At 39.1% G+C, this 26,300-nt stretch overlaps 6 protein-coding genes and 1 long non-coding RNA gene across 9 annotated transcripts; 4 read left to right on the forward strand and 3 right to left on the reverse strand.

The window, feature by feature from the left end:
* The first annotated feature begins 1,097 nt into the window (after positions 1 to 1,097).
* Positions 1,098 to 10,044, forward strand: LOC103844955 (stigma-specific STIG1-like protein 2). The gene is made up of 2 exons (XM_033282829.1): positions 1,098 to 1,108; positions 4,287 to 10,044. Exon 2 carries the CDS (start codon positions 6,859 to 6,861, stop codon positions 7,342 to 7,344), a length of 486 nt encoding a protein of 161 aa, XP_033138720.1. The 5' UTR covers positions 1,098 to 1,108; positions 4,287 to 6,858; the 3' UTR covers positions 7,345 to 10,044.
* On the reverse strand, positions 8,074 to 11,478 carry LOC117129283. Its single transcript, XR_004452986.1, has 3 exons — positions 9,007 to 11,478; positions 8,858 to 8,918; positions 8,074 to 8,254 (listed from the first exon to the last, which is right to left on the reverse strand). It is a non-coding gene; the product is annotated as an uncharacterized LOC117129283 (long non-coding RNA).
* Positions 11,479 to 11,850: 372 nt separating this feature from the next.
* Positions 11,851 to 12,989, forward strand: LOC103844956. 3 transcript variants are annotated; one of them, XM_009121787.3, is made up of 2 exons: positions 11,851 to 12,058; positions 12,542 to 12,986. In XM_009121787.3, the coding sequence occupies exon 2, from the start codon at positions 12,558 to 12,560 to the stop codon at positions 12,786 to 12,788; it is 231 nt and encodes a 76-aa protein (XP_009120035.1). In that variant the 5' UTR covers positions 11,851 to 12,058; positions 12,542 to 12,557; the 3' UTR covers positions 12,789 to 12,986. The 3 variants fall into 3 exon arrangements, with proteins under 3 accessions (XP_009120035.1, XP_009120034.1, XP_033138733.1); XM_009121786.3 differs by having other exon boundaries at positions 11,874 to 12,101; XM_033282842.1 differs by lacking the exon at positions 11,851 to 12,058 and adding an exon at positions 12,131 to 12,153 and having other exon boundaries at positions 12,542 to 12,989.
* Positions 12,990 to 13,011: 22 nt separating this feature from the next.
* On the reverse strand, positions 13,012 to 15,971 carry LOC103844958 (adenylyltransferase and sulfurtransferase MOCS3). Its single transcript, XM_009121788.3, has 11 exons — positions 15,600 to 15,971; positions 15,083 to 15,175; positions 14,909 to 14,964; positions 14,709 to 14,773; positions 14,542 to 14,616; positions 14,393 to 14,471; positions 14,279 to 14,317; positions 14,077 to 14,185; positions 13,863 to 13,981; positions 13,668 to 13,784; positions 13,012 to 13,580 (listed from the first exon to the last, which is right to left on the reverse strand). The coding sequence occupies exons 1-11, from the start codon at positions 15,856 to 15,858 to the stop codon at positions 13,191 to 13,193; spliced, it is 1,401 nt and encodes a 466-aa protein (XP_009120036.1). The 5' UTR covers positions 15,859 to 15,971; the 3' UTR covers positions 13,012 to 13,190.
* A 234-nt stretch (positions 15,972 to 16,205) lies between these two features.
* On the forward strand, positions 16,206 to 17,680 carry LOC103844959. The gene is made up of 2 exons (XM_009121789.3): positions 16,206 to 16,907; positions 17,018 to 17,680. The coding sequence occupies exons 1-2, from the start codon at positions 16,827 to 16,829 to the stop codon at positions 17,279 to 17,281; spliced, it is 345 nt and encodes a 114-aa protein (XP_009120037.1). The 5' UTR covers positions 16,206 to 16,826; the 3' UTR covers positions 17,282 to 17,680.
* Positions 17,681 to 17,797: 117 nt separating this feature from the next.
* LOC103844960 (50S ribosomal protein L30) lies at positions 17,798 to 23,959 on the forward strand. The gene is made up of 4 exons (XM_033282840.1): positions 17,798 to 17,933; positions 18,201 to 18,399; positions 18,482 to 18,650; positions 23,860 to 23,959. Exons 2-3 carry the CDS (start codon positions 18,208 to 18,210, stop codon positions 18,617 to 18,619), a joined length of 330 nt encoding a protein of 109 aa, XP_033138731.1. The 5' UTR covers positions 17,798 to 17,933; positions 18,201 to 18,207; the 3' UTR covers positions 18,620 to 18,650; positions 23,860 to 23,959.
* Positions 23,960 to 24,870: 911 nt separating this feature from the next.
* On the reverse strand, positions 24,871 to 26,167 carry LOC103844961 (small ubiquitin-related modifier 1). Its single transcript, XM_009121791.2, has 3 exons — positions 25,918 to 26,167; positions 25,186 to 25,335; positions 24,871 to 25,099 (listed from the first exon to the last, which is right to left on the reverse strand). Exons 1-3 carry the CDS (start codon positions 25,993 to 25,995, stop codon positions 25,013 to 25,015), a joined length of 315 nt encoding a protein of 104 aa, XP_009120039.1. The 5' UTR covers positions 25,996 to 26,167; the 3' UTR covers positions 24,871 to 25,012.
* Positions 26,168 to 26,300: the final 133 nt, after the last annotated feature.

The raw sequence follows: 26,300 nt of genomic DNA on the forward strand, positions 1-26,300 counted from the left end.
CTTCCTCTCAACAACATTTTAGTGCGCTGACAGAAGGGTTTCTTTCTATAAAATGTGTGTGATCGTTTGACGGAAGAAAATGCTTAGCGGCTACATCTCTCTCACTGCGGCAATATTTGCAGCTTCTCTTGACCCTTCAGGTCCATTGGAATCAGCTACCTTACCATCATCATCATCATCTTCAGCAGACTCGTTTTTTTACAGCCCCTTGCTGACTCTTCTTTTTAGTAACTTCATCTTATACAGTTCCATAAACCGAACCAAGCAAGGACAAAGCTCCACCATTCTTCCCATCTTCAATTTTTTTTATCTTCTACAGAAGACGTTCCTGTCAAAAGCCCGTGATGTTCAACAAGAAACCTAAAGTAAGGGTGAAGCTGGTGGGTCTCTGGTATCAAGAACCCAAATGTTGGGTTGACTCTTTGCTTGGCTCTCAAGACAATCTCAGATTGCCCGCCATTTTTGCTTACAAAACTCGAAGTTTCTTGCCATGATTTGACATACTGAAATCTCACATAAGTACGGAGAACCACAAATTGCAAACATCAGAAGTCAGAACTGTATAGAAATGTATCATCGGATGTGCACTCATTTTTAGGTTATGAAAACATTATTCCGTAAACAGAGTTTCATGCTATTTACGGTTTCAGCAAACATCAATTCAGCAATTTGATTGTGATAATCAGAAGAAGAACCAGAAAACATCAACGTGCAACCAAGGACTTAGTAAGGGAGACCAAGCAAGCATTGAAGACAAAGAAATTAATAAATCAATGTGCTTAGAATCAAGGATGGAACATATAAACGGTGTCCAAGTACCTCTCTGACTAAAACATACACGACTCTAATGGGATATGAGACGGTGCTCATATTATATCAGAAATACACATTCCAACTTGCACATAAAAGGGGGTTCTAACGCAATCACCTAACAGAAAACAAAACATTAAAATTTGACGCACAACCAGATGAAACGTTATATACATCACGCCCACAAAAAAAGTAAAATCTGTCGTAGCACTGAACATACAAATCAAGGTGCTAATGTTCAAGAAAGTTGTATATACATACAAGAGAATGTGGATTGATTTCATAGTAACACTAACACGTGTGCCAAGCCAATTCAGCTTTGTATAGTCAACACGAATGAGAATGATTACTCAAAACAAACCACTTTCAATAAGCAAACAAAAACAAATATTCATTGTCATCATCCTATAGTAGAACGTTATGTTCGATTCTATCTGCCAATCTAAGATCAACGGAGATTTCTACCAAGTTCATCATCATCCTTACCGCCGGTAAATCAAGATAACGCTCATGATAGAGGTCCAATTCCAAGTCGGGGAGGAGGAAGAGAAGAGAAGAGAGGAGGTGACGAACATCGTACCGGTCATTGAAAAGAGAGGGACGTCTCTTCACCAAAATGACGTCGTCGTTTCATGGACTTTCTTTTTTGATTGCCGTTTCGAGGAGAAGGAAAACTTTTGTTTCAACAATGGATCAAAAAAACTGAAAACGTTTCCAGTACCGTAAACATAAAACAACCTGCATTCGGTTAAAATGGAAACTTAAAACGGCGCGCATTGTTTTTGAGAAATTAGAGATTTGTATTTTCGGCCCATACTAAATAAACGTTGTTTTTACCCCATAATCTTAACTTTCAGGTCTCTCTCTCCACTACATATTAACAATGTATCTGGTCTGTTTCTCCTTCTTTAGGGAAGACGACCTATTTCCACACCAAAACTATCATATAGTAACAAATGTACACAATCTTTCAATATCGTCGTAATTACACATATAAAGAAGGGGGAAGACAACCTATTTCCACACACGATAAAAGTTCGAAACTCGTTTCCACACACACTCAAATTTGGTTTGGTTTTAATGGTTTATGACATGAATCGATAGTAAACCAGTTCGCATCGATTGATATTGGTATAACCTGACCCAAACGAAGATCCAACTAGGGATCCATTTAAACCCGACCCGAAACCATTTTAAAAGCTCCAAAATCGATTTCAATCCTTTAAAACCCTAAAATCTAAAAATTCAAAAAGTTTATTTGTATGTATGTGTTAGTTTGTTGGTTCAAAATCATATTTGACTTAATATAATTGGGGATCTCATATAATTGAGTAAATACATAAGAAAAAGAAGTAGATTTGGTCAAGAATCGTGAAAAGAAAAAAACTGAAGCGAAGGTTAGGGATTCCTGGTAATATTGGGGAGGAAGAAGATGAGGGCGTTTACGTCATTTTACATTAATTAAAGACAAAAGGAAAAAAAGTTGCTCCATCCTGGATTCGAACTCGGATTGTTAAGCGGTTACAGGAGCACATAAACCAGTGGACTATGCTTGATTCTTGTGTTTACCCTTCATATAATAATATATATACTAAAATACACAAAACTAATGAGAAACAGCCATGGATCTAGATCGATCCAGAGGCAAAGAGAAACATAGGTGAATCGAAGACGTTGTGAGGCTCCCAAACTTTGATTGAAGGTCTGATCGTGAGGGTCCCAACACGGTTCTTCTTCTGTTCAGTCCGCATTAACGCCTTCATCTTCTTCCTCTTTGATTTCTGTTTCACTCTACATTCACATCAGTCCATGACTTCATTATCGTTTCTGCAAAACAGAGAGAGATATAGTCAATAGTAGAGAGAGATAGAGAGACAACACACTAATGAGAGAGAGAGATAGAGGCAGATAATTGCGAAATTACCTGATTGAAGCCAAGCAGAGGAGCAACAACGTGGAGGAGGAGAGTTTTAAAAAAGAAAACAACATGGAGAAGCAACGACACGAAAGAGAAAGAGGATTCAATTGCTTAACTTGGGTATTAGGTTGGTTTATTAGATCCAATTGTATTGGGTTGATTTAATCTGGTTTATATTCTCTACTTGGGTCAAAATCGGGTCGTTTTGGTTTAGTTAAGTTAGTCAGTGGTTAAGTTTCGGGTTTAAGGAACACCAACCAACTTAAAACCGTTATTTGTTAGTATTGGTTCATCTTTTAAAGTTTAGGGAGAAATAAGTTTTAAACTTTTATCGCGTGTAAAAATAGGTTGTTATACTTAAATGGTGTGCAATTATGACGATGTTGAAAGATTGTATACATTTGTTACTATATGATAGTTCTGATGTGGAAATAGGTCGTCTTCCTCCTTCTTTATCCATATAGATTGTTATTAACCCAAGGAAAAGTTAGACTCTCTTCATTAGGATTTCAAAATCATCATCTATCTATATACCATAATCCATTAGATATTATTCACTGGTTGGATCGAAGTAATTGGAATGGCAACAAAATAAGGATGACATACAACTTTTTTGATGTGTAAGGAGTATGTCACCATTTATATGCTTAAATTTATATAATGGTAGTGGATTAACATAAACATATAGCTCTAGTTGATGAATGATGAAAAGAATATCAGTTGTATTAAAGATCCAATAAACAACATCAGTAATTTTTTTTACCTGTAAATCCATAATTTATCAACTTAGTTAATTTATTTAATCATTATATTAGTTTAATATAATAATTTTCAGAAGTTTATAAGAATTTTCCAAACGTTTAAGGCAATAATATAAATAAATAAAGTCATGTCGACATATATATATATATATTACGATCCAATCTATTTGATATTATTTCTCATGAAACAGAGCATGTACATACATGTATTAAAAATAATATTTTTTTGCCACATGAAAATAGTAATTGTTTGAAAAGAGCACAAACTACTAATTTTAATTTTGCCTTTTTATTAGGAAAAAGTATTTAAATGTCATGCACAAATAACTGAAATTGTTTCAAAAAATAATTGGAACTAAATATCCTGTCACAATTCCAAAAGGAAATTAAAAAAGATAAAAACACTTGTATGCAATATTTAAAAAAAAAATATAATCAGAACATTAAGGTTCATATAAATATATATATTAAATATTTTGTAAAAAATATTAAAGTTTTTAAAATAAAATATGATTTATTTATTTTTATAAAATGATTTCTTTATCTAGTACATCTAGTAACGATCTATTAGTCCTTTTCCTCTTCTTTAAACATGTGAGACCTTGTCACTATCTAAATTAATTGTTACTATTTGAATGAGTTAGAATCCATCATAGACTATTGGTATTAATTGTATAAAGGTTATTTGAGTTCTAAAGTGACGATGCAATTGTGTTGGATATAATACTCTAACCCGGGAGAGAAACTTTTTATTTGCATAGTTTATTAGGAGAATCTCTATAAGATTTAACATTTAGTTTTTTTTTTTTTTTTTTTTTTGATAACTCTGGTATCTGGGCAGCCACATTCTCAACTATCCCCCCGAAAGGGGTCCAGCGCCCCAACGGAAGGGATGTTAAATCCGTTGTGGCCAAGACTCGAACCCGGGTGGCGGGCAGTACAGCTGTACCTCCTTTACCACCAAGCTACGAGCGCTTGGTTGATTTAACATTTAACATTTAGTTGTGTAGTGGTGTACATAGTTATGAAGGAAGAAGCAAGAGTCAGTTGTATTTTAAGGGTGCAACTGAAGCAAACCATAGAACGTCCTGACTGGCTAAATGCGGTTGAAACATGACCAATGGACACCGACCGTTTGGTAAAATAATGGAAGCTCCTTTTGTGTAAATTAATGAGGCTAGTAGGAATATGCAAGCTCTTGTGTGAACAGCCTACCTACATCACACATTGTTTTCACGAGTTTCAATAGCATATACTTTATAACATATAGTATTAGTACTACTAAATTAGTGTGTATTAAACTCTCAATCAATAGATACTAGTATGTTATTAATGCAAAAGGAAGTATGCGTGTGGCTTGATAGTTATGCAACAGAAAGATATCGTAGAGAAACAGTAGATTATCGTATAGGTCAGGAAATAACCAATAGACAGCAAGGGAATGGTGTTGACCTTTGTGACGTAAAGTTTGTACATAGTTTAGCAAATTGGAGCAAAGCGTTGACCTCTCGCCATGGTTTCTTGAACTATAAACAAACACTGATCCTAAGATTTGTGGACGTATTTTGACCAGTTAATTTAGTCAAGATTTTCCTTCGATATATTTCACAACTCACTAGTTCGGTTACCCATGAATCTCTTGGACGTTCACTTTAGCTCTATTCACAATTTACTACCTACATCTATCATTATTTGATTCGGTTCGGTATTTTTCTATTTCACGAGTTTCATATGACCATATTAGATGGTTCCATATATTAAATTTATATTTTTATTTTTATTTTTAAGATTAGATTTATTTTTCAGACCAAGCATGTTTTCTGATATGAACATAGGGTTTGTGGTAATGAAGAAATGCACTTTAATTTTAACGAGCTCGCTCATATTTCTCGAAATTAAAAATTTGTTTGTTTGAAATGTGTCATATTTTAAAGTTTTTGACTTAACCTTCGTCTTAATATTTTATTGCTACAAACTACAATGTACAATGGCCTTTCATTTATACTAAAATATATAATCGTGTTTGATTGGGCGTATAAGGGTCGAATTCTAGAATTCAAGTTAAAGCAAGTGTCTATTAGAGGATGTATAGCTGCCATTTGCTTAATTTAGAAATATAAATCAGTGGTTTGCGGTATTTCACAACAAATGTAAAATCATTATAAGTAACTTAAAATTACAGATAAATATAACTAAGACGAACGCCTTTGCTTCGCCTTGCATCTCGCCTTAATCAGCTCGGACCGGCCCAGGAGGCGATGCGAGGGATTCACTCATGGTTCGTCACCCTCACCCATATAAACGTAAAATTTATATGATTTTTTTCTTATTTTGTGTGTTCATATTTATATAGTTTATTTATTCTCTTTGACAAGAAAAATGTCAACCAGAGCTTCTAGCTCTAGTGGTAAAGGGTTTACAGCTGTGAGTGCCACCACCTGGGTTCGAATCCCGGTCACTGGAGAATTAACATTTCGGTATCGCCAGGGACAGAGGACCGACACGTGGCAACACGTGACTAGTCTGGATCACTTCTGTGGGGCCGGGATACCTCTGTATAATTCAAAAAAAAAAAAAAAGACAAGAAAAATGTAGAACTTCTAATCGGATAGCCATTTTCTATAGATGTAAAATCCACATGTTCATCATAGTATCACTACAACAATGTTAAAACCGTTCACTACAACAATGTATTCTAAAATGGCTTTCAAAAAACAATGTATTCTAAATTGTAATGCTGAAACACAATGATTTCGATGAATTCAAATACTCCACCACAAAATCAAATATTCAAAATTCATTCAATATAAAGCAAGAGAAAGAAACAAAATTACACAAGCCCATCATGCTTAGTAAATGATAGATGATGCAAATTCTTTAGTATATACAAGTGGTGCTGGAAGTACTACGTTAATCATTAGTACCTAAGATTAACTCGTTTTTATTTCAAACACCACGCAAGTTTTTACTCCAAGTAATCGCATTTTAATTTCTTTTATAAACGCCTATATGTACCTCAACGTAAGCAAATAAGCATGTGCATGTACATGCCCATAAAATGGTATACAACTGAAATGAGAATTAAAGAATGATACGCCCCTCTCCCCGATAAAAAAAAGATCGCTTGAAACCTTTCTTTGCCTTTTTAACCACATTTCACGCGTCAACTCGTCTCGATCACAACTATAAACACTAAGTCCACCCTCTCCTCAATTTCTCACAACACAATTTCGCTCTCTTCCTCTTCACATTCACATAAACAGCAAAAGAAGAAGACGAAGAAAGAGACAAAGAAGAAACGAAGAACTATATCTCTCTATCTCTTGAGCTCTAACTAACTCACAAAACACACTCATACATCAAGAGAAAATGGCTCAATTCATGAAGATATTCGTGGCAATGGCATTCACAATCGCAATCACGGTCGGCGTCATTAGTACCACGACCACGACCGCAACACTTTCACTCCAAGACCCTGTTAAGGATCTTACACAGCCAGGCGCGGTAAAGATCAGACCGAGTCGCTTCTTGGCCCAAAAGGTCAACGAGGGCCAAGGACCTAAAGCCCGAAACCCTAATGCAGCTGACCATTGCAACAAGGAGCCAGAGATCTGCAGCAGCAGCTATTACAGCACCGGAGCAAACTCTACAATGGCTTGTTGCAACAACAAGTGTATGGATCTATCAGCCGACGACAAAAACTGCGGTGCATGTAAGAACAAATGCAAATTCGGGCAAACGTGCTGTCGCGGTCAGTGCGTTTACGTGGCTTACGATAAGCGCCATTGCGGTGAGTGTAACCATAGATGCAATCTTGGCGAGCTCTGCGTCTACGGTCTCTGTAACTACGCGTGATGAATCAATCATTCATTACCGTAAGAAGAAAAAACAAATTTAAGTAAAATATACGGATGATTTATTTACTTGGACGCTAATTAAAGAAAAGGTCGTTCCAATTAATTATTTACTTCATAATTGATTAAGTGTTGTGTGTATTTTTGGATTCCCATAATGTTTTGAGGGGTATATAAAAAGAGAACTTTTTCTACTTTTAATGTCTTCGAATAAAATGGAACATCTCGTGTCCAGTCCTATTGCTGTTTTTAGTAAGTTTATATAAGAGTGTGTATTATATTATATACACTCGTAAATCATCAATAATGTTATTATACTTATACATAAAATAAAATCTCTTTCCTCTCAGCACATCTCGACATTTACAGATGTACATAAAAGTATATATGATTAGTACAAACTGATAGATGACATAGTTCTAAAGAAAAAAATTGACATAAGAAAATATAGAAGACTCCATTGCTTCTCCTATTGAGTCTTTGACGGGCTTCGAGTGACATACTGACATTAGCAATTTGTCTTCTTCTTATGGAAGTTGCTGTGTTTGGTGTTTCAGAGGTTCGGTTAGACTTTGCTCATTGATTCTCTGTCTGATCTAGGCGTGACTTGGTCTCTTCGTAAAGCTCTCTACCTAGGCATTCAACGGTCGTTTTTGACCCAGTCGCTTTCGAGAGTATATGTGTAACGGCCTTGGCCCGATGAACCTTATCAAACACTCTAACCCAAACCTTTTCGTTCAAAAGCTCTTATTAAAACTCAAACTGTCTTACATAAAACCGAACTCAACTAAAAACTGAATGTCGAATAAAACTTAAGAAGAAATGGTTGAAAGAAAAGAGTCCCAAAATGAAAGACTCGAGAAAACACTTGCACCATACGGACATCTACTCCCGCTCCCTCTCGGCCGTACCTGTAAAAAGAGAGGTGAGTACACAATACTCAGTGAGGGCAGGTTCTAGGAACCCACGAACTCAGCTCAGGAAGAGCAAACAATCACAAGTCATGAGCTAATAAGATCTATTACACAGAATCCCATGCTACCCGACATGAACTAAAGACCCTACAATGCACATCCTTTTCATCTTTTCATCTTTTCATCTTTTCATCTTTTCCTCAGTGGGTAGCCCCTCACTAGGCTTCTACCCCATATTCATGTGGATTGGCCACATCTCCTATGGGTGCTTCCATATTCATGTGGATTCGCCACATCTCCTATGGATACCTAGCGTGGACTACTTACCCCACCTACTTTCCTTAGACTCTCTATATGATCCTTTATTCGTACTTATATTTACATCTTTCACTTATCATTCACAACACGTCTCATCATCTTATCATCATATTCTTGACCACCCTAACATGCCTACGTTCTTATCACTTCAACACATACTATCGTCTAAACAAGATCAATCACATAACATATCACGCATACACACAAGATCTAGATCTGATTAACAAAGGACTAAGTCCCATTGGTTACTCAACATGAGGCAAGTTCACAGCAAGTCCTCACCTTGGCTTTTTGCAGAAGTAGATCTGGATCTAGGTTTGGGGAAACAGTCACTTCTCGAGATCTGGTTTGAGAATCGGATTCACACAAGAGAGAGATGGTTTAGGATCTGTCATTCCCCAATGACTTAGAGCTAGAGATCTTAGTTTTACCTTTAGGGTTCAGATCTCAGTTGCTTGCACGAAACTGAATCACGGAGGCGGCGGCTAGGGGCTCGGTCGCGGCGGCTAGGGCTTCGCGGGCGGCTGGCGGCTGGCTTCGCCGGAGACGGAGCGGCGGCCGCTTGAGGCGGAGGCGGCGGCGGGGTTCTGCTCGGGCAGGGCTTCGCTTGCTGTCTCTCTTGTGGCTGAACCCTAGGGGAACTTCTCCTTTTATAAGCAATGGGAGGGGTTATGTCTAGGGTTTCTTCTTCTTGGGCCTCCTGCACTTGAGTTCCCTTTTGGGCCGGGTCCGGGATGTTACAATTACAATATGTTTGGTTAGGGTTTTCTTAGATCCTTTCTTGCCACAATATGAAGTTTTGGTTGCTTGGGTTTCTGAGGTGTTTCCATTCAAGGAGAAAATGGTTTACTGGTGGTTTGGCCGTGGACATTTTCAATAAGTATTTTTCATTGAATTTTCAGAAGTTAAGACGCTTTGCTCGACGGGGGTCTCTGCAGATGTGTTTGGATTCAGTCTGTTTTTTCTTTGGTTAATCTTTTGTGTCCTCTGTATGCAGTGGCGGAGCCGAATCTTTTCTTACCGGGATCAAAATATTGTTTAGTAATTACCAAAAATATTTCTATATACTAATTTTTCATTTTAAAATATTTTTCTACGGCTTAATTTATTTTTATAAAATATTTTCTAACTTAATATATTTTGTAACATAAAATAATTTTCCAGAAAACTTATAAATTAAAATATTTTAATAGCGATATATAAATAAAATTAACTTTAAAATTACTATAATTTTCAAAACAAAAACAATTCATGATAAAAATCAGTCAGTTTAAAAATCTTATTAATCAAATTCATGAAATGAATCAATTAATAAACATTTTCTCATAATTTAATAAAATCTAAAATGGCATCTAAAATTGTTAAAGGGTGATTATTAGATTAAACAATTTTTAAGAAATCCAACATGAATATATAAAGTGTTTTACCTTTTTCAGAAAAAAAAAACAGTTAAGAAAATAATAGAAAAGGTTAACAATTACTTTTTCAAGTTTGATATTTGTTTTATGTTTTTGGTGAGAATTAGTAAATAATCAATCATCTACAACCTAAAACCGCGAAAACCTTTTTCCCACAAAAACTGCTAAATGTATTTTCTCCCAAAAATATATTTTTCCGCAAAAACGCAAAAACTCTTTTTTCTGTCAAAACCGCGAATAATATTTTTCTGCAAAACTGCAAAATGTATTTTTTTCAAAAACGCATTTTCCCGCCATAACCATAAAATGTATTTTTTGCCAAAACTGCAACAACACATTTTCCCTCAAACCCCGCAAAAACGTATTTCTCACCAAAAATGCAAAACCCACATTTTTGGCAAAACTACAAAATTTATGTTCTCACCAAAATAACATTTTTTTCTAAATCCAAATTTATTTCCCGCCAAATCCATATTTTAAAATAATTATATTTTGATTAATTAATAAAAATTAATCTAGTTTAATAAAGATAAAATATTAGAAGTGGGCAAAAAAACCGAACCAACCAAACGGAAACCAATTTCAACCGAACCAAAGTTTATTTCAAACCATTCGGTTGAATATTTTCCCAAACCGAATGGTTCGGTTCGGTTTGGTTTTAAACCTAACCAAACCGAAAAACCGATGTATTTTTGTAATTATTTAAATTTAAAATATTAGTAATACCAATATACTAAAATTCTAATACCAAACCACATATTTTCCATTTTTCATTCATTAACATATGGTCTTCTAACCTAATATGTAATCATAAATTAAATTGATTAAAAAAAGATAGAAAATTTATTTTTATATTCTTATATATGTAAACGTGAATGTTAAATCTAAGTCTAAAGCAAATTTTATTAAAACAAAAAAAAAATCTCTAAAGCGTCACATGGAAGAAGATTCATTGCAGTCTTTTTAATAATGAAGATAAGAGACATTACTAATGATGTTGTTTTTTTATTGTAGTTAACTTTCATTTGTTTTAATTCTTATATTTTTTGTGACTTTTTAAAAGTTTTTGTTTCAGTTTTTAAATTTAGTTTACGTAGTTTATGTTTACATAATTTATGTTTTAAAGAATAATTTCTCTTTAAAAAATTAAACTAAGAAGAACCTAATTAAACTGATCCAAAAAAACAAACTGAACCGAACCAAATAAAAACTGAACCGAACACAAATCGAATCGAACCAAACCAAACCAAACTAACTATGGTTTATTTCAGTTGAAAAAATACTAGAACCGAACTAACCAAACCGAACCGAATCCAAACCGAACCGAGAAAATAACTTAAATGCCCACACCTATAAAATATGATTAAAACAAAACAATGGTATATAAGTCATTTGCTTACTAAACTCATATAGATGAAAATAGAGATGAACAAACCAACATAAATTCATTTAGATGATCCATCTAGATGAATTATTTGAATTAAAAAATGAACAGTCCGAATAATATCCAGATGAATCATTTGACTGGATCATTTAAATGAATCATTTGAGTGGACGATGACAAATGGACAAACGAACATAGTTAACATGTGGTTCCAAAGAGCCAAAAAATATCCTGAGATTATTATGTTTATTGTCCTCAAACTGTTTTTTTTATGATTGGATCTCTAGAAAACATTAAAACCGAATGTTCCATCAAACAGTTGTTACTAAGAGAGAAAAAAAAAAGATGAGAGTGGTGAGTAAGAAGTAGTTACCAAGAGGTCCAGGGAAGATGATCTGCTGAATGCTGGTAGCAGGCTAGCAGCTATTGTTAATGAAAAGAAGAATCAGGCGACCGTAACACAAGTTCTTTGTGAGAATTGATCAGGAGGGACTGACTGACTCTAGAATTGCTACCAAGAGTTGATAAAATATTATTATTTGGCCCGTTCGACTTGAGCTAAACACTCTAAGTGAATAAGAGGGTCTTTGAGGCTTTTGTTTTAGGCCCTAGTCGGACATATTGGAGTAGTGAAGCAAAGAAGCAAGCAAGAGCATAATACACTTTCCTCCTTTGACGCAGGTAGAACAACTCCATCACTCACAAAGCTTAGACCTTTACTTACGTAAGTGCTTCCTCACCTCTCTCTGTCTCTTTCTCAGTCGTCTTCACCCTCGGTGGGTTAAATTTTCATTTTTCAATTCTTTAGATGTTCTCCTCAAGTTTATGTTTTTCTGGCTTTTTTGCCCCTATCACTTGAGCTAAACCTACCCATCTCAATTGCAAAAAGGGCACTGATTCTGGGTTTTAAAACCGTCGATAATGTGTAGCTATTTCACCCACTAAGTACATGCGTTGTAGGTGTTCGATAAAATGCCTTTCAGAAATCAGACGTTTACTACTCTGGAGATTTGTATCCAAATTCATGTTTTTTTTTGGTTTGCCTTCTGTAGCTATAAGTTAGGGATGTCATCATAGAGGTGAATAGCTAGTGACTAATGCTTTAAGGGCTTATATGATTGGAAACAGAAACTGAAGAAATAGTGTTTTTTTTTGGTATTGTAGAGTTGTTGGTTGGACAATGAAGAAGGGAATACATCCACAGATGCAATGGATCTCTTATGTGACACAGAGCGGTAGATTGATGCACGTCATGATGACAAGGATCCACCATGTTGGCAAAGTCTATCACTTTGGCGCTAAGCATCAGTTGGCTCAAAGCATTGGCCAGATTGCCAAGTTCAAGCGTAGGTTTAACGAGCAAGAGGAAGAACCTTCCCATGACAATAACATCGACAACCAGAACAAGTAACTGCCTACTCCAACTCTTCTTCTCTCTTTCCTTTCCTCAAAAACCAAATTTGAACAAGGCTGAAGACTTTGCACTTTTGCTCAAGGCACTATGAACCTTGCTTTTGTTTCTTCTGATTGATTTTCACAGTTCTTGAGTCGCACTGTTTCATCAATAAAAAAATTATTATTGTTCTTTGAGAAGACTGAATTATTCACATTATTCTTTGTTTCATATGATCAAATCAAACCAAACAACAAGGTATCTTATAGCATGTAAATCAAACAGGGTTTCAACATGGGTTTAATAAGGTTACGTAACATCAATAAGAACTTTTCTTACGACAGAATCAAACTACGAGATCAAAACAGTGACAATGTAATTCAGACAGGGTAACATGACATAACTAGTGATACATTTTATCTAGTAACTGGGGAAGTTGGGGTTGACATCAGCTGCCCAAGCCTCAAGTCCTCCAATTATATCCTTAGCTGAGCTAAAACCAGAATCACGAAGATACTGAACAGCTCTCTGTGAGTCATTCCCGCGCCTGCAAACAACGTAGAGGCTCGGATTTGCACAAGACCCTGAGTTAACATGGTCATCTTCCTTATCTTTCAGAGCTGAAGTAAGCTCGTTTAACCGAGCCTCTAAGTTTGCAAAGGGGATGTTGAGTGAATCCGGGAGAGAGACAATCTTATAGTGATGAGAAGGTCGAACATCTAGAAGAACATGTCTTTCCTTCTTTTGAAGGATTTCTTTGAACTCTTTGCTACTGATTCTTGATTCTGCAGGAAGTAGGTTCAACGGGCCCTGTGATCAAACCAGTGCACGTTAAAAGAAATGTTGTTGAAAATGGGTGCGAGAAAAAGAAAGAAAGAAAGAAAGAGAGAACAATACCGCAGATAAAGGAAACTGAGTGAACTCCTCGTAGTCAAAATCCTTGAACTGCTGCTTATTGAAAGATGAATTGTCTCCACAAACTGTGCACTGCGCTGACCTGCCTCTGATCTTGACCTGTGAGACTTGGTTAGTTTCTTAACCTTTGATTGAGTTTAATGAAGAAGAAGAAAATACAAAGTGTTAAAACTTTACAATGCGGATCCTTGCAGATAAAGCGTCAAAAAGAAGCATCCGTTCAGAGAGTGGTTCGCCCACCATGCTTGCAAGTTTAATAGTCTCTAACGCTTGTAGACAACCAATAGCACCCGGAACTGAGAGAACCAAAAAACACAATTCAAGAATGAAGGAACTGTAGAGACTTGTTTTGCGTTAGAAAAACAAGAAATAAAAACAGCCATTCATGTACCTACTCCAAGAACTCCACTATCAGAACATCTTTGGCACGCTGTTGTCGGTGGAGGAGTTGGAAATAGACAACGGTAACAAGGGCCTCCTTTATGATTATAGACCGTAAGCTTGCATACAAGAAAAGGAAATCAAAATTGTAGCTTAACACCTAGACAATGACTAACACAACACAACAACTTAGTTTGTCATATTTAAGATACCTGCCCCTCCATTCCAAGCGCAGCACCTGACACCAGAGGCTGTATACAAGTCACACATCAATACTTGTGACTATGACTATGTATAAAAATGGAGAAATCATCAGACGGCTTCACCTTTCCTAAGAGAACACAACAATCGCTGATCATGTAACGGCTTGGAGGATTGTCGGTTGCATCTACTATAATATCATATCTAGTTTACACAGTTAAGGAAACAAATAACCATTCAACACTCTATGGCATGTGTACATATCTAAGGATACTGGCTGAGGATTTCCAAAGCATTGGATGTGCGAAGAGCTTCCACATATTCATCAATCTTGATCGTCGAGTTTATTCTGGATGTAAAAAAGCACCGTGATTAGACCAAGAGAGTAGAGGTGAGCATAGTTCTCAAAAGTATATTAATCCTCAGGGAGTTTAAACTTACGAACGACAAGCAGTAGCAGCAGATTTCACTTTGGGGTGACCAATGAATGCTTCCGTGTGTATAACCTGGAGGATAAACAAAAAAAAAAAAAAAGATAACAATCAGCATAAGGTAGTATCTTTTGTTCATTTCACGGACCAGAGAGTGTGCTAAGAAAAAAGAAAGAGTAGCCAGAGGAGAATTTTCTCAAGTCTCGTTACCTGCCTATGCATATTGTTGAGTTCTACAACATCATGATCGATGATACCCAATCGACCTAGAAGAACACAATCGAAAAGATGATGAGCAAATCATAATTCAGGGAGAATGTAAAAGGCTAATTCTATTGATATATGTCAGTTAGATAGACTGGAGGTACGAGACTAAAAACATACCAACACCACAAGCTGCGAGATACAATAACGCAGGTGAACCAAGCCCTCCAGCTCCGATGACTAGTACCGAAGACTTCAATAGATTTGACTGCCCTAAAATCATACAAACACACAGAACAGAAACGGTCAACAAAGATTGGTCTGAGAAAGTCATTAGCAGAGTAAACAAGCAAACTAGGTATAAACCAAATGCAGATATACACAGAGGCAACATATCATACCACCTAACAATAGACTCCATAGAAAAAAATAGTCTTTTCTTACTTCTAAACACGAAAAAAGCTATCAAAAGAGCAGCAAATACTATTCAGATTCTCCTTAAAACTAAGCTCCATAGTAGATATCATTCAAACATCGTTAAGCTCTGGAAGATCTAAAATTTACAAGTGGAATCTAATCAATCAAAGGGAAACAAAAGAAACCCAATACAAAGTTTTCATCTTTCAGCTCCAATCATCACTAGCTGATTACAGTTCAAAACAGAATCTTTTAAGAGTTGCATTTGAGAGCAAAGTACCTTCAACACCAAACGACGGGAGTAACAGTTGGCGACTGTAACGGTAAATCTGATCAGGAGACATCCCATGTTCAAGCCCGTGTTCAATCTCCGTTGGAACAGAGCAACCGTTGGACACGGCATCGCAGCGTTCAGCCGTCGCCGTCTCTTGGAGCTTTGCTTCGAGAGTAGAGATACGGTGCTCGATTTTCGCTTTCTGTAGCTTTAGCTCTTTCAATTCACGGACGATTTCCGACGAATCTCCACCGTTCGCCGCCATCCCGGTAACGGTAGTAGACAGAGGAACCCTAGAGCAGCAGTAAAGAGGACGACGCCAGTCAACGGGATAATACGTTGACTCTTTTTATTCATGCTGCGTCCACGTGTCACATAACGGCGTGTTTTTGTTTCTATACGGACAAAATACATTTAGGTACGGCTTTTTCGTTAGTCCTCTAGCAAAATACAAGAATGGCTTCTCAAATTTGTAAATGCTCATTGGAGATGCAGATTTTTGTTCATGTTAAATGTACTTTGCTTCGTCTATATTTTTAACATAATTTTGTTCTCACACAGATGGCCATAAAAGTTTAGGGTCCTAGACCATTTAATAAAGATTTCAAAAATTTGGAGATCTAAAAACTTTTTTTTATAAATTTGAGGATTTATTTACATATAAAAAATTTCAAAAATTTTTAAGATATGAAGCGAATGTTTCATTAGGTTTGGTCCAGGATCGGTCATGCACAGAGGTGCAAAGCTGGCGTCTAGCAGCTATGGAAAATGGATAAAACAAACGGTTCTTGTCATGTCTTAAAAAAATTATAGGTTCTTGCAATAAAAATAAAAATTTGTTCCCACACATAACAATCGGGATGGTCAATGTACCAAACCACGGTCACATGTCTGGACGTTCTTGTACAGTTGTATGTGGTCCGCGCTGTGACATGAAACATTGACTGCTTTACTATATCCAAGGCAAAAACCATAGTCAGTGTTTTATGATTTACTCAGATCACGTATGGGTCGATCCCGAAGCCCATTTAAATTTAAACCACTACGGCCCATGAAACTAACACGTATGACACACACGTGGCATCATAACCATAAACCCCGTTGGTGAGACACCATCATGCATTTTTTTAGTGGGAGAGAACCCAACTCATAACTGATCAGATAAAACTCCATCTATGGTTTGATCTGATCTAACTTTGCAGTTTAAAAGTGACCTCTCCGAAGAAAATCAAAATGTTGAGAACTTATGTGAATCCAAAACTAATCTCCAGGCCTAATATAACATCAGCATGTCTTTACTCTCTTTACCTTAAGGTATAAATATATATCCTCGATGTATAAATGCTATATTTATTTTCATAAAATAATTAACTACATATATATAAAACTGAGGGGAGGATTTTTAAAAATATCTCTACATGTAGAGAGGAAGTGCGAGTGGAGGGAGGGAAGAAGGAAGAGCTCCTTCTACAGCGGAGGAGTTCACGAGACAAGGTGTTGCTAGCCAGACTGTGGAGAAGACGTACGACCGAGCAGAGGCGACGACCAACGTATCCAGTAATTCTGAGGCCGAGATGGAGAAAGTGAGAAAGGAGTATCAAGAGAAGAAAGAGAGTAGAGACTATCTCAAGAAGGGAAGTGATGATGATGATGATGATTTGCCTATCAACACGTCTAAAGGAACATGATGAAGATGATATGATGGAGATGATAATCGATGTTTGTATAATAAAAATAGTCATGTGTTTTTTTTGCATATATCTGTGGAGTCGTGTATAGAAGCAATGTTGTGTGTGTTTTTTTGTCAGTTAGCATTGCTTGTTAAGTTCATTAATTTATCTTCTAGTTTTGTTTCTGCTACTATAAAATAGTTTTTATTTTGCAGTTCAAAATGTATGTTCTGATCACCCTGTTTTAAATAAACTGAGGTTTACAGTTTTCCTTTTAAAAAAAATTATGTTATTTTTTTTAGTAAAAATAAAAGTCACTTCCCAATAAATAAAAAGCAAATGGAAGTTGACTGTTTCATCAAATATTTCAAGATTAAAAAATCGAAAGATCCACTTTGATCAAAAAAAAAAAAAAAATCGAAAGATCCATATAGAAAAAACTAAGGAGGATTCTGTTTAAATGAATTGGTAGGGGCCAGTCAGTTAATAATATAATAGAGAGACTACTAATTAATGGGCCTAAATGAGAAGCCCAAAGTTGGAAGATATTGTACACGTTAGTTAGCCTAAAACCCTTTGCCAAACACGAAGCTCAAACATCTTCGAGCTCTGTTCGCCGTCTCCAGTTAATAATCCTCACCGATCGCTTTCACCGGAACTCTCGCATAAGGTATATATATCTCCCTCTCCTACCCCGACTCGTACCACAAGTCTTTGATTGCCTCGTTCATATCTCATTTTATGAGATTCACATCGAGAATCCCGTCTCTGAATTCTTAATTCTGATAGATTCATACTGAGCATCCTTCAAGACTCCAAATTTGATTTAGTCTTTGCTTTTTGAAATTGAAGCTGACTGTTTGATTTGGCTAAGATTGTGGAGAAGTTTTGACTCATTCTTTTTGTGTGTTGTGATGATTTTCTCATTGGTTAACAGAGAGACGATGAGTGGGTTTAGAGCATTCAAAGCACAGGTGCCCATTCAATGGAGCGAGAGCTTGTACATAACCTTAGTGAGAGGTCTCCCTGGAACCAGGAAGCTTCACAGGCGTACCCTCGAGGCTATGGGACTCCGCAGATGCCATCGCACTGTTTTGCACTCCAACACTTCTTCCATTAGAGGAATGATTCAACAGGTTTTGCTTATGCTTTTTTTTCTGGTCTCACTTTGTCACATGTCATGTTACTGACTTCAAACGAGTTTCTTTTGGTGAGCAGGTTAAAAGGATGGTTGTTGTTGAGACGGAGGAGATGTTCAAAGCTCGCAAAGAAGCTGAAGCCAACCACAAAGCTCTCCGCCCTCCTCTTGTTGTCAGTCATTCAATCCCTGCAACAGGCTCATCCAACATGTCTTGATTATTTCAGAGGATGGTAATAACAAATGTGGGTTGATGCGAATGCAGGAGAACGAGTCAACGGCCGGTCCAATTCAGATGTCCAGAACCAGAGGAGATCGAACCGGACAAGGAAACCAAACCAGAGATACTTGGGATCAAAGTAATCATGGTTTAGTTATTTCTTTGAATTGTTATTTATGATTTAAGTGCAAATAAGAAGAGACATGGTCTTCCTTATCGTTAGGAACCAACTCTTCCACATTTCCCTTTTCCTATCGTGTAGGAGTGGTAACTCCAAATCTGTTTCAGTACGTCTATTTATATTAATGAAAAACCCAAAAAGAGGTAGACTTTCTACCCAAAAACAACTTGTGTTACGTTCTTTATCTTTGCTTTGACTGGGACCAACATTTGGTATCAGAGCATTTTGCTGTAACCTGAAGCGCTATTAAGGTTATGGCAAGCAACAAAGAGAGATTGGCGGACTTGGAGATGAGTCTCGGCATGGTGCAAGACGAGGTCGCCAAGCTCAACGTCAAGATCGACGAGGAGATGAATGCGAAGTTTCGAGGGATGGAGGACTCCTTCAAACAGATGTTGGCAGAGGCTGTATCTAGCATCCGTGCAGACGGGTCTAGCGCATCAAAGAGAGTTCACCAAGCCGAAACAATAGCAGCAAACCGTGATGGGGGAACAAGTGCCACTGGAGCAAGTCGAGGGCACGAGGGTCATCAGTCAGCCGCTTCTTTTCAAAGGGGCGAGAATGTTAACTTTCTTGCGCAGGGACCCAACCAGCGGCATGTGAAGCTCGAATTTCCCAAATTCAAGCAAGGCGACCCTACATCATGGGTAAGTAAGGCAAAACAGTACTTTGCCTACCAGGAGATACCCTTGGATCGAAGAGTCAATTTTGCTTCCTACCACTTGGAGGACGAGGCAAATGAATGGTGGCAGGCCACGTCAAAAATCCTAGGTGAGGAGGGAATCCTGGTCACGTGGGAAGTATTTGAAGAAGAACTTTGGGCGCGTTTTGGACCTACTGCTGCAGAGGACTTTGACGAAGCCCTATCAAAAATCAAACAAACCGGGAGCCTACGTGAGTACCAGAGGGAGTTCGAGAGACTACAGAACAAGGTAACTGGATGGACACAAAAGGCGCTCATCGGTACCTATATTGGGGGGCTAAAGGATTCCATATCCGACAGTATCCGCATGTTCCTTCCGAAAACTCTCAAATCAGCAATTGAGTTGGCAAGAATGAGGGACGATCAGTTGCAGCGAGCACGACGTTACACCAACAACAACCAGCGGCCTGTTCGAAACGTCGAAACAAATCAGAACGTGCAAAATCAAGAATCGGCGACGCCCAAAAGGTTGAGTTGGGAGGAACTCAAACGTAAAAGAAGCCTCGGGCTTTGCTTTAGCTGCGATGAGAAGTACACTCCAGGCCACAAATGTCGCAAATCTCAACTCTTACTTATGGAAGGAGAAGACGCAGACGAGGAGGAGGACATCTCACAAGAGGAAGAGGAACCGGAAATCACCTTGCAAGCTCTTACAGGGTGGGATGGTCCCCAGACCATCAGAACGCCACTGGCAATCAACAAGCTTCGGGCAGTGGCGCTGATCGACAGCGGCTCCACCCATAACTTCGTAAGCGATAAAATGGCTCTTCGACTGAACCTCCAGATCTCACCAACGAAACCGTTCAAAGTCAGAGTCGCAGATGGGTACCCCCTACGTTGTAACGGAGTATACCGGCAAATCAATATCTCGGTTGACGGTGTCGATTTCACCACCGATTTCTACGTCCTACCCCTCACCGGACTAGATGCTGTTCTCGGAATTCAATGGCTATCCTTGCTGGGCCCGACGTTGTGTGATTGGAAGGCCCAAACTCTAGAGTTTACGTGGGCTGGAGAGCGCAAACGGATCCAAGGCCTGCAACATGGGAAAATAATACAGGCCCACGCGGAGGAACTCACTAAGGAAGCACAGATGGGCCAGGCCTGTTTTGCTGTTAGTATCCAAAAAGAAAGCGATGACGTTTTCGCGGTAGCTGAAGAGATGCAGAGCCTGCTAGAGCAATTCACCGGGATATTTCAACCGCCGACCCAGCTGCCGCCGGCGCGCGAGATTGAGCACCACATTACCCTGAAGGAGGGCTCCGACCCGGTAAACGTGCGGCCCTACCGATATGCTCATTTCCAGAAGGAGGAAATCGAAAAGCAAGTCAACGATATGCTACAAGCTGGCTTAATCCGCCCTAGTTCGAGCCCATTCTCTTCGCCGGTGCTTTTGGTAAAGAAGAAGGACGGGTCTTGGCGATTTTGCACTGATTACCGCGCTCTCAACAATGCCACAATCAAAGATAGGTTCCCTATACCTACGGTGGAGGACATGCTTGACGAGCTTCACGGCGCAACCATCTTTACCAAGCTCGACCTCACGGCGGGCTATCATCAAGTACGAGTGCATGCGCCAGACATCCCAAAGACAGCATTTAGGACGCACAACGGCCATTACGAGTATCTGGTAATGCCCTTTGGATTGTGTAATGCTCCCTCTACTTTTCAGGCCCTGATGAACTCGATTTTCCGACAACACCTACGTAAGTTTGTCCTCGTTTTCTTTGACGACATTCTGGTGTACAGCCGCACTCGAGAAGAACACATGGATCACGTCCATCAGGTCTTCACGATCCTGCAGCAGCAACAGCTATTTGTGAAACACAAGAAGTGTGAGTTCGGCAAAACGGAGCTTGAGTACCTCGGTCACATTATCTCTGGTGCTGGTGTCAAGGTGGATCAATCAAAAATTCAAGCAATGATCGACTGGCCATCGCCTACGACCATCACCGCTTTACGAGGTTTTCTTGGCCTCACTGGATATTATCGTAAGTTTGTACAGGACTACGGTATCATCGCCCGGCCACTGACTAACTTGTTGAAGAAAGGCAAATTCGAATGGACTGTGGCAGCGGAGGAGGCGTTCAGTAAGCTCAAAACGGCCATGACAACGACGCCAACATTAGCGCTACCAGACTTCTCTGCTCCATTCGTCATACAGACTGACGCTTCAGGTGACGGTATTGGAGCTATTCTGGCCCAAAATGGGAAACCAATTGCCTTCATGAGTAGGTCGTTGGGAGTTCAAAAGCAAGCCTGGTCAACGTATGCACGGGAGATGTTAGCAATCGTCATTGCCATCAGATCGTGGAGACCTTACCTTATGGGAAGACGTTTCACAATTCAAACAGATCAACGGAGTCTTCGGTTCTTGCTCGAACAACGTATCCTCACTCCAGAGCAGCAGAAGTGGATGGGCAAGCTTGTCGGCTATGACTACGAAATCACATACAAACCAGGAACAGCCAATGCTGCAGCAGATGCCCTTTCACGCCGACCAGACAGTCCCTGTCTCAACGCAACCTTCACTAATCACACTGACCTATGGAACACTCTTCGCGCCGCAACCACTACTGATCCCTTCCTGCAACATATTGGCAAGCTCGCAGACGCAACACCGGGGAAACCTTATCACCGCAGAAATGGGTTATTATGTTTCAAGAACCGTGTCGTCATACCCCCAGGTTCATCTATCATCGCTACTCTTCTGCATGAGTTCCACAACACGCCTGTGGGAGGCCATTCTGGAGCTCTGCGAACCTTCAAAAGGTTGGCACAACAGTTCTACTGGCCATCCATGCAAAAGACAGTCCAAGAATACGTCGCAGCCTGCGACATATGTCAGAGAGCTAAGTACGAGAGCCTTTCTCCGGCAGGACTCCTCCAACCGCTGCCAATCCCGGATCAGGTTTGGTCTGACATTTCGATGGATTTTATCGACGGTCTTCCTAAATCAGACAATCATACCTCGATCTTCGTCATCGTCGATCGTCTTTCAAAGGCGGCCCACATGGTCCCTCTCGCACACCCGTATACAGCCAAGTCAGTCGCTTCAAAGTTCGTCGATAACGTCGTCAAACTCCACGGAATCCCAAACTCCATTGTAAGTGATCGTGACCCCATTTTTGTTAGCTCTTTCTGGCGGGAATTGTGGCGTCTTTCAGGAACAAAACTCCGCATGTCTTCCGCATATCACCCTCAGACCGACGGTCAAACCGAAGTGGTAAATCGTTGCCTAGAGCAGTACCTGCGCTGTTTCACAAGCCAACGACCAAAACAATGGAGTTCACTACTGCCTTGGGCCGAATATTGGTACAACACAACGTATCATGCTTCGACGGGAATGACACCTTTCAAAGCTTTGTATGGCCGTGATCCGCCTTCCTTACCTGGCTACGAACGAGGAGCTACGGCGATTCAGGAACTAGATGAACAGCTGATCGAACGAGAAGTGGTGCTTACAGATCTCAAGACACACTTGGAAAGGGCCAATAATCGCATGAAACAGGCAGCTGACTCCAAACGTCGAGATATCTCTTTTGACGTGGGTGAGTGGGTCTACCTGCGTCTCCAACCATACCGACAGCACACCATATTCCGCAGATCATGTCAGAAACTCTCAAACCGCTATTACGGACCGTTTCAGGTCGAGGCTCGTATCGGACCAGTAGCATATCGCCTCAAACTTCCTGAAGGCTCACGAGTTCACTCAGTCTTCCATGTCTCCCTTCTCAAGAAACGGCTTGGCTCAGACACACCAGTTTCGGGAACGATTCCACCTCTTCGAGCTAACGGTTCCCTGCGCCTCATTCCGGAAAAGATACTTGAGCTTCGTCGTTCCACAAACCTGGGTTCCACATCACGTGAGGCATTGGTGCAATGGCTTAACCTTCCTCAGGAGGATGCCACTTGGGAGGACCTTCAACAGCTGCAGCAGAGTTTTCCTTCTCTGAATCTTGAGGACAAGATTCTTCTTGGGGATGGGAGTAATGATGCGAATGCAGGAGAACGAGTCAACGGCCGGTCCAATTCAGATGTCCAGAACCAGAGGAGATCGAACCGGACAAGGAAACCAAACCAGAGATACTTGGGATCAAAGTAATCATGGTTTAGTTATTTCTTTGAATTGTTATTTATGATTTAAGTGCAAATAAGAAGAGACATGGTCTTCCTTATCGTTAGGAACCAACTCTTCCACATTTCCCTTTTCCTATCGTGTAGGAGTGGTAACTCCAAATCTGTTTCAGTACGTCTATTTATATTAATGAAAAACCCAAAAAGAGGTAGACTTTCTACCCAAAAACAACTTGTGTTACGTTCTTTATCTTTGCTTTGACTGGGACCAACATGGGTATCAATGGGTTTGGTGCCTCTTATATTTTTGTATACGCTGGATACTTGTGTATGTTTGCTCTCATTTTGTCATATCAAATCCATCGGTTTGGTTAATTTTTATGTGTTTTATTATTGTCAACATACATGATCAGCATTCTTACTTGTGTATGCTTCTCTCATTGCGTCTCAGATTGGTTAGTAAGAATGCTGATCATGTTGACAATATTCTTTATTTTGGTTACAAAACAAGAGGATTCTAATATGACGAAAACTATCAAATCTTTACTATGCAATACGAAAACTATAAAACCTAAGATGCGTGAGTCCTTTCGTCTTTGAAGAACATCTTCAGGTACAAAATCTTGACCGGTAAAGCTTCTTGGTTTGCTTTCTCTCCCATTCAGAAACGCTCAGATCTTAGTGATCCAACGGCTAGCTTCTATACAACCAACCACTCCCCGGTGCTTGCTGTTATCCGACTACTGCAAAATATTTCTTGCAATAGTCGTACCGAAACGGATTAACTCTGTATAAAGAAGTTGCTTTTGGATTGTTAGGGCAAAGATCACTTTGATATATCCCCTCCATTTCTGTCCATGGCAACGAAGACGCCATTGCAGAACACATTGTCATTAGCGTGATCAGGCTCCGAACCCGTACGTTGTATATCTCTGTGTCTGCAGAAGGCTAGTTGTCCTCTCCTTCAGTCATTCAGTGTCGTAGATTATGAGCAGTGAGCACAACCCAATCAAGGTCTTGTGTCGAATATACTGCTCTCTTTACTAAATCCTTTATCAAGGCATCCTCAAAACATATCAACGGTGGCAGAGAAACATCGGTGTTAGCAAACTTGCGTTAGCAAATCATAGTTCCATGTGAAACAAAAAGGAACGAGCGTGCAACTTTACATGGGAAGAAGAGATAAAGCCATGGGAAACTTGGGCCTCATACAAACATGGGGATAAACATTATTCAACTACCAGACTCGGCGAGAGTAGCTTTTAGACTAGTTCTTGAATCATTAGAAAATCCATAAAGCACAGCCCGTTCCATTAGTACTGTAGGATCCATCCAATAATAATATATTTGATATCACAACGTCTTATCGAAAAAACTGTCCATTAATATATTTATGTCACACCGTCTTAAGCGAAAGCCATAAAACACCATTAGACGCAGAACAGATACATGCCATTTGCAACACCACCGGTCTGATGGAGCATTGCGTCGATCTCATCTCCATCTTCCATATCAAGCTGATAAAAGAGTAAGATTCATGGTTTAGGAAATGAAAACAATTCGCAAAACGAAAAAAAACTAGATAGTGTGTGTGTGATCAGACCTCGTCTGGAGTCTGTTCAGCACGGAGACGACGCCCATCAAACAAGAAAGCAATTGCGTTCAAATCCACAGATTGACGGTCGCAGTAAGCGTTCATCAGCTTCTTCAGCTGAGTGCTCCTCTTGATCTTAAAGAAGACTTCATTTCCATCCTATGTATCACCATTCAAGAACCAAACAAAAGAAAAGATTAATGATTCTTTACTCCAAATCATCACCATTAACGTTTATCTTAAGACTACCAAGCAAGCAACAAGTTCAGAAAATGCCAAACAAGTGAAACTCAAATAAAAAGGAAAAAGAGTGATCACAACAGGCCAATTTGCATAAAAAGCGAAAACCTTTATGAATCGAATACTCATAATATGCTCTATTCTCAAATGCCTAAGGACGAAAAGCTTTCATAAGACTTCAAAATACATAATTTGCATAAAGCACAACCCTACAACAGACACAGACTGATAAATTATAAACAGATAAGTACCATCTCCATAAACGATCGGTATGTACAGTACCAAACAAGTTCTTGATTGCTACAATCTATGACAAAACATTATTCACAACTTTCAAATAAACATCTGCCTCTGCAAACATAAAACTCATACAAAAAGAGATTCCTTTAGACATATGCCTATAAAATATTCACAAAGCCCGAATCTACATCCACTACACTGAATTTCGAGACAAAACCTAAAACCCTAGAACAGAAACAGACAAGACACAATCGACGCTACCTGGCCCTTGACTTTGAGATTGATGTGAACTCCTCCTTGCTCTCCGGGCTTCTTGTCTTCTTCCTGAGTAGCAGACATCTTACTTTTAATCAGATTCTCCCGAAAAGCTAGAAACCACGATCAAGTCCTGAGAGAGATTCGCCGCTATTGCAGAATTGAGAGACTGAGAGAGAATAAATAAAAGACTTTAAACCACTTTACTTCTTGGTCGCATCGGATTCTTGTTGGCTTTATCGAACGGTTGATGATCATTGGTCGCACATCATCTGACGGCTGAGAGAACGTCGAATCCAAACCGAAACGCTGTCGTTTGGAATCTAGCATTCTTAATGGGCTCACTTTTGAGTATACGGGCTTTCATCTGGGTTTGTTACTCTTCTGAT

The sequence above is a fragment of the Brassica rapa genome, chromosome A10, assembly GCF_000309985.2.
Source record: "Brassica rapa cultivar Chiifu-401-42 chromosome A10, CAAS_Brap_v3.01, whole genome shotgun sequence".
In the NCBI taxonomy this organism is placed as follows: Eukaryota; Viridiplantae; Streptophyta; class Magnoliopsida; order Brassicales; family Brassicaceae; genus Brassica; species Brassica rapa.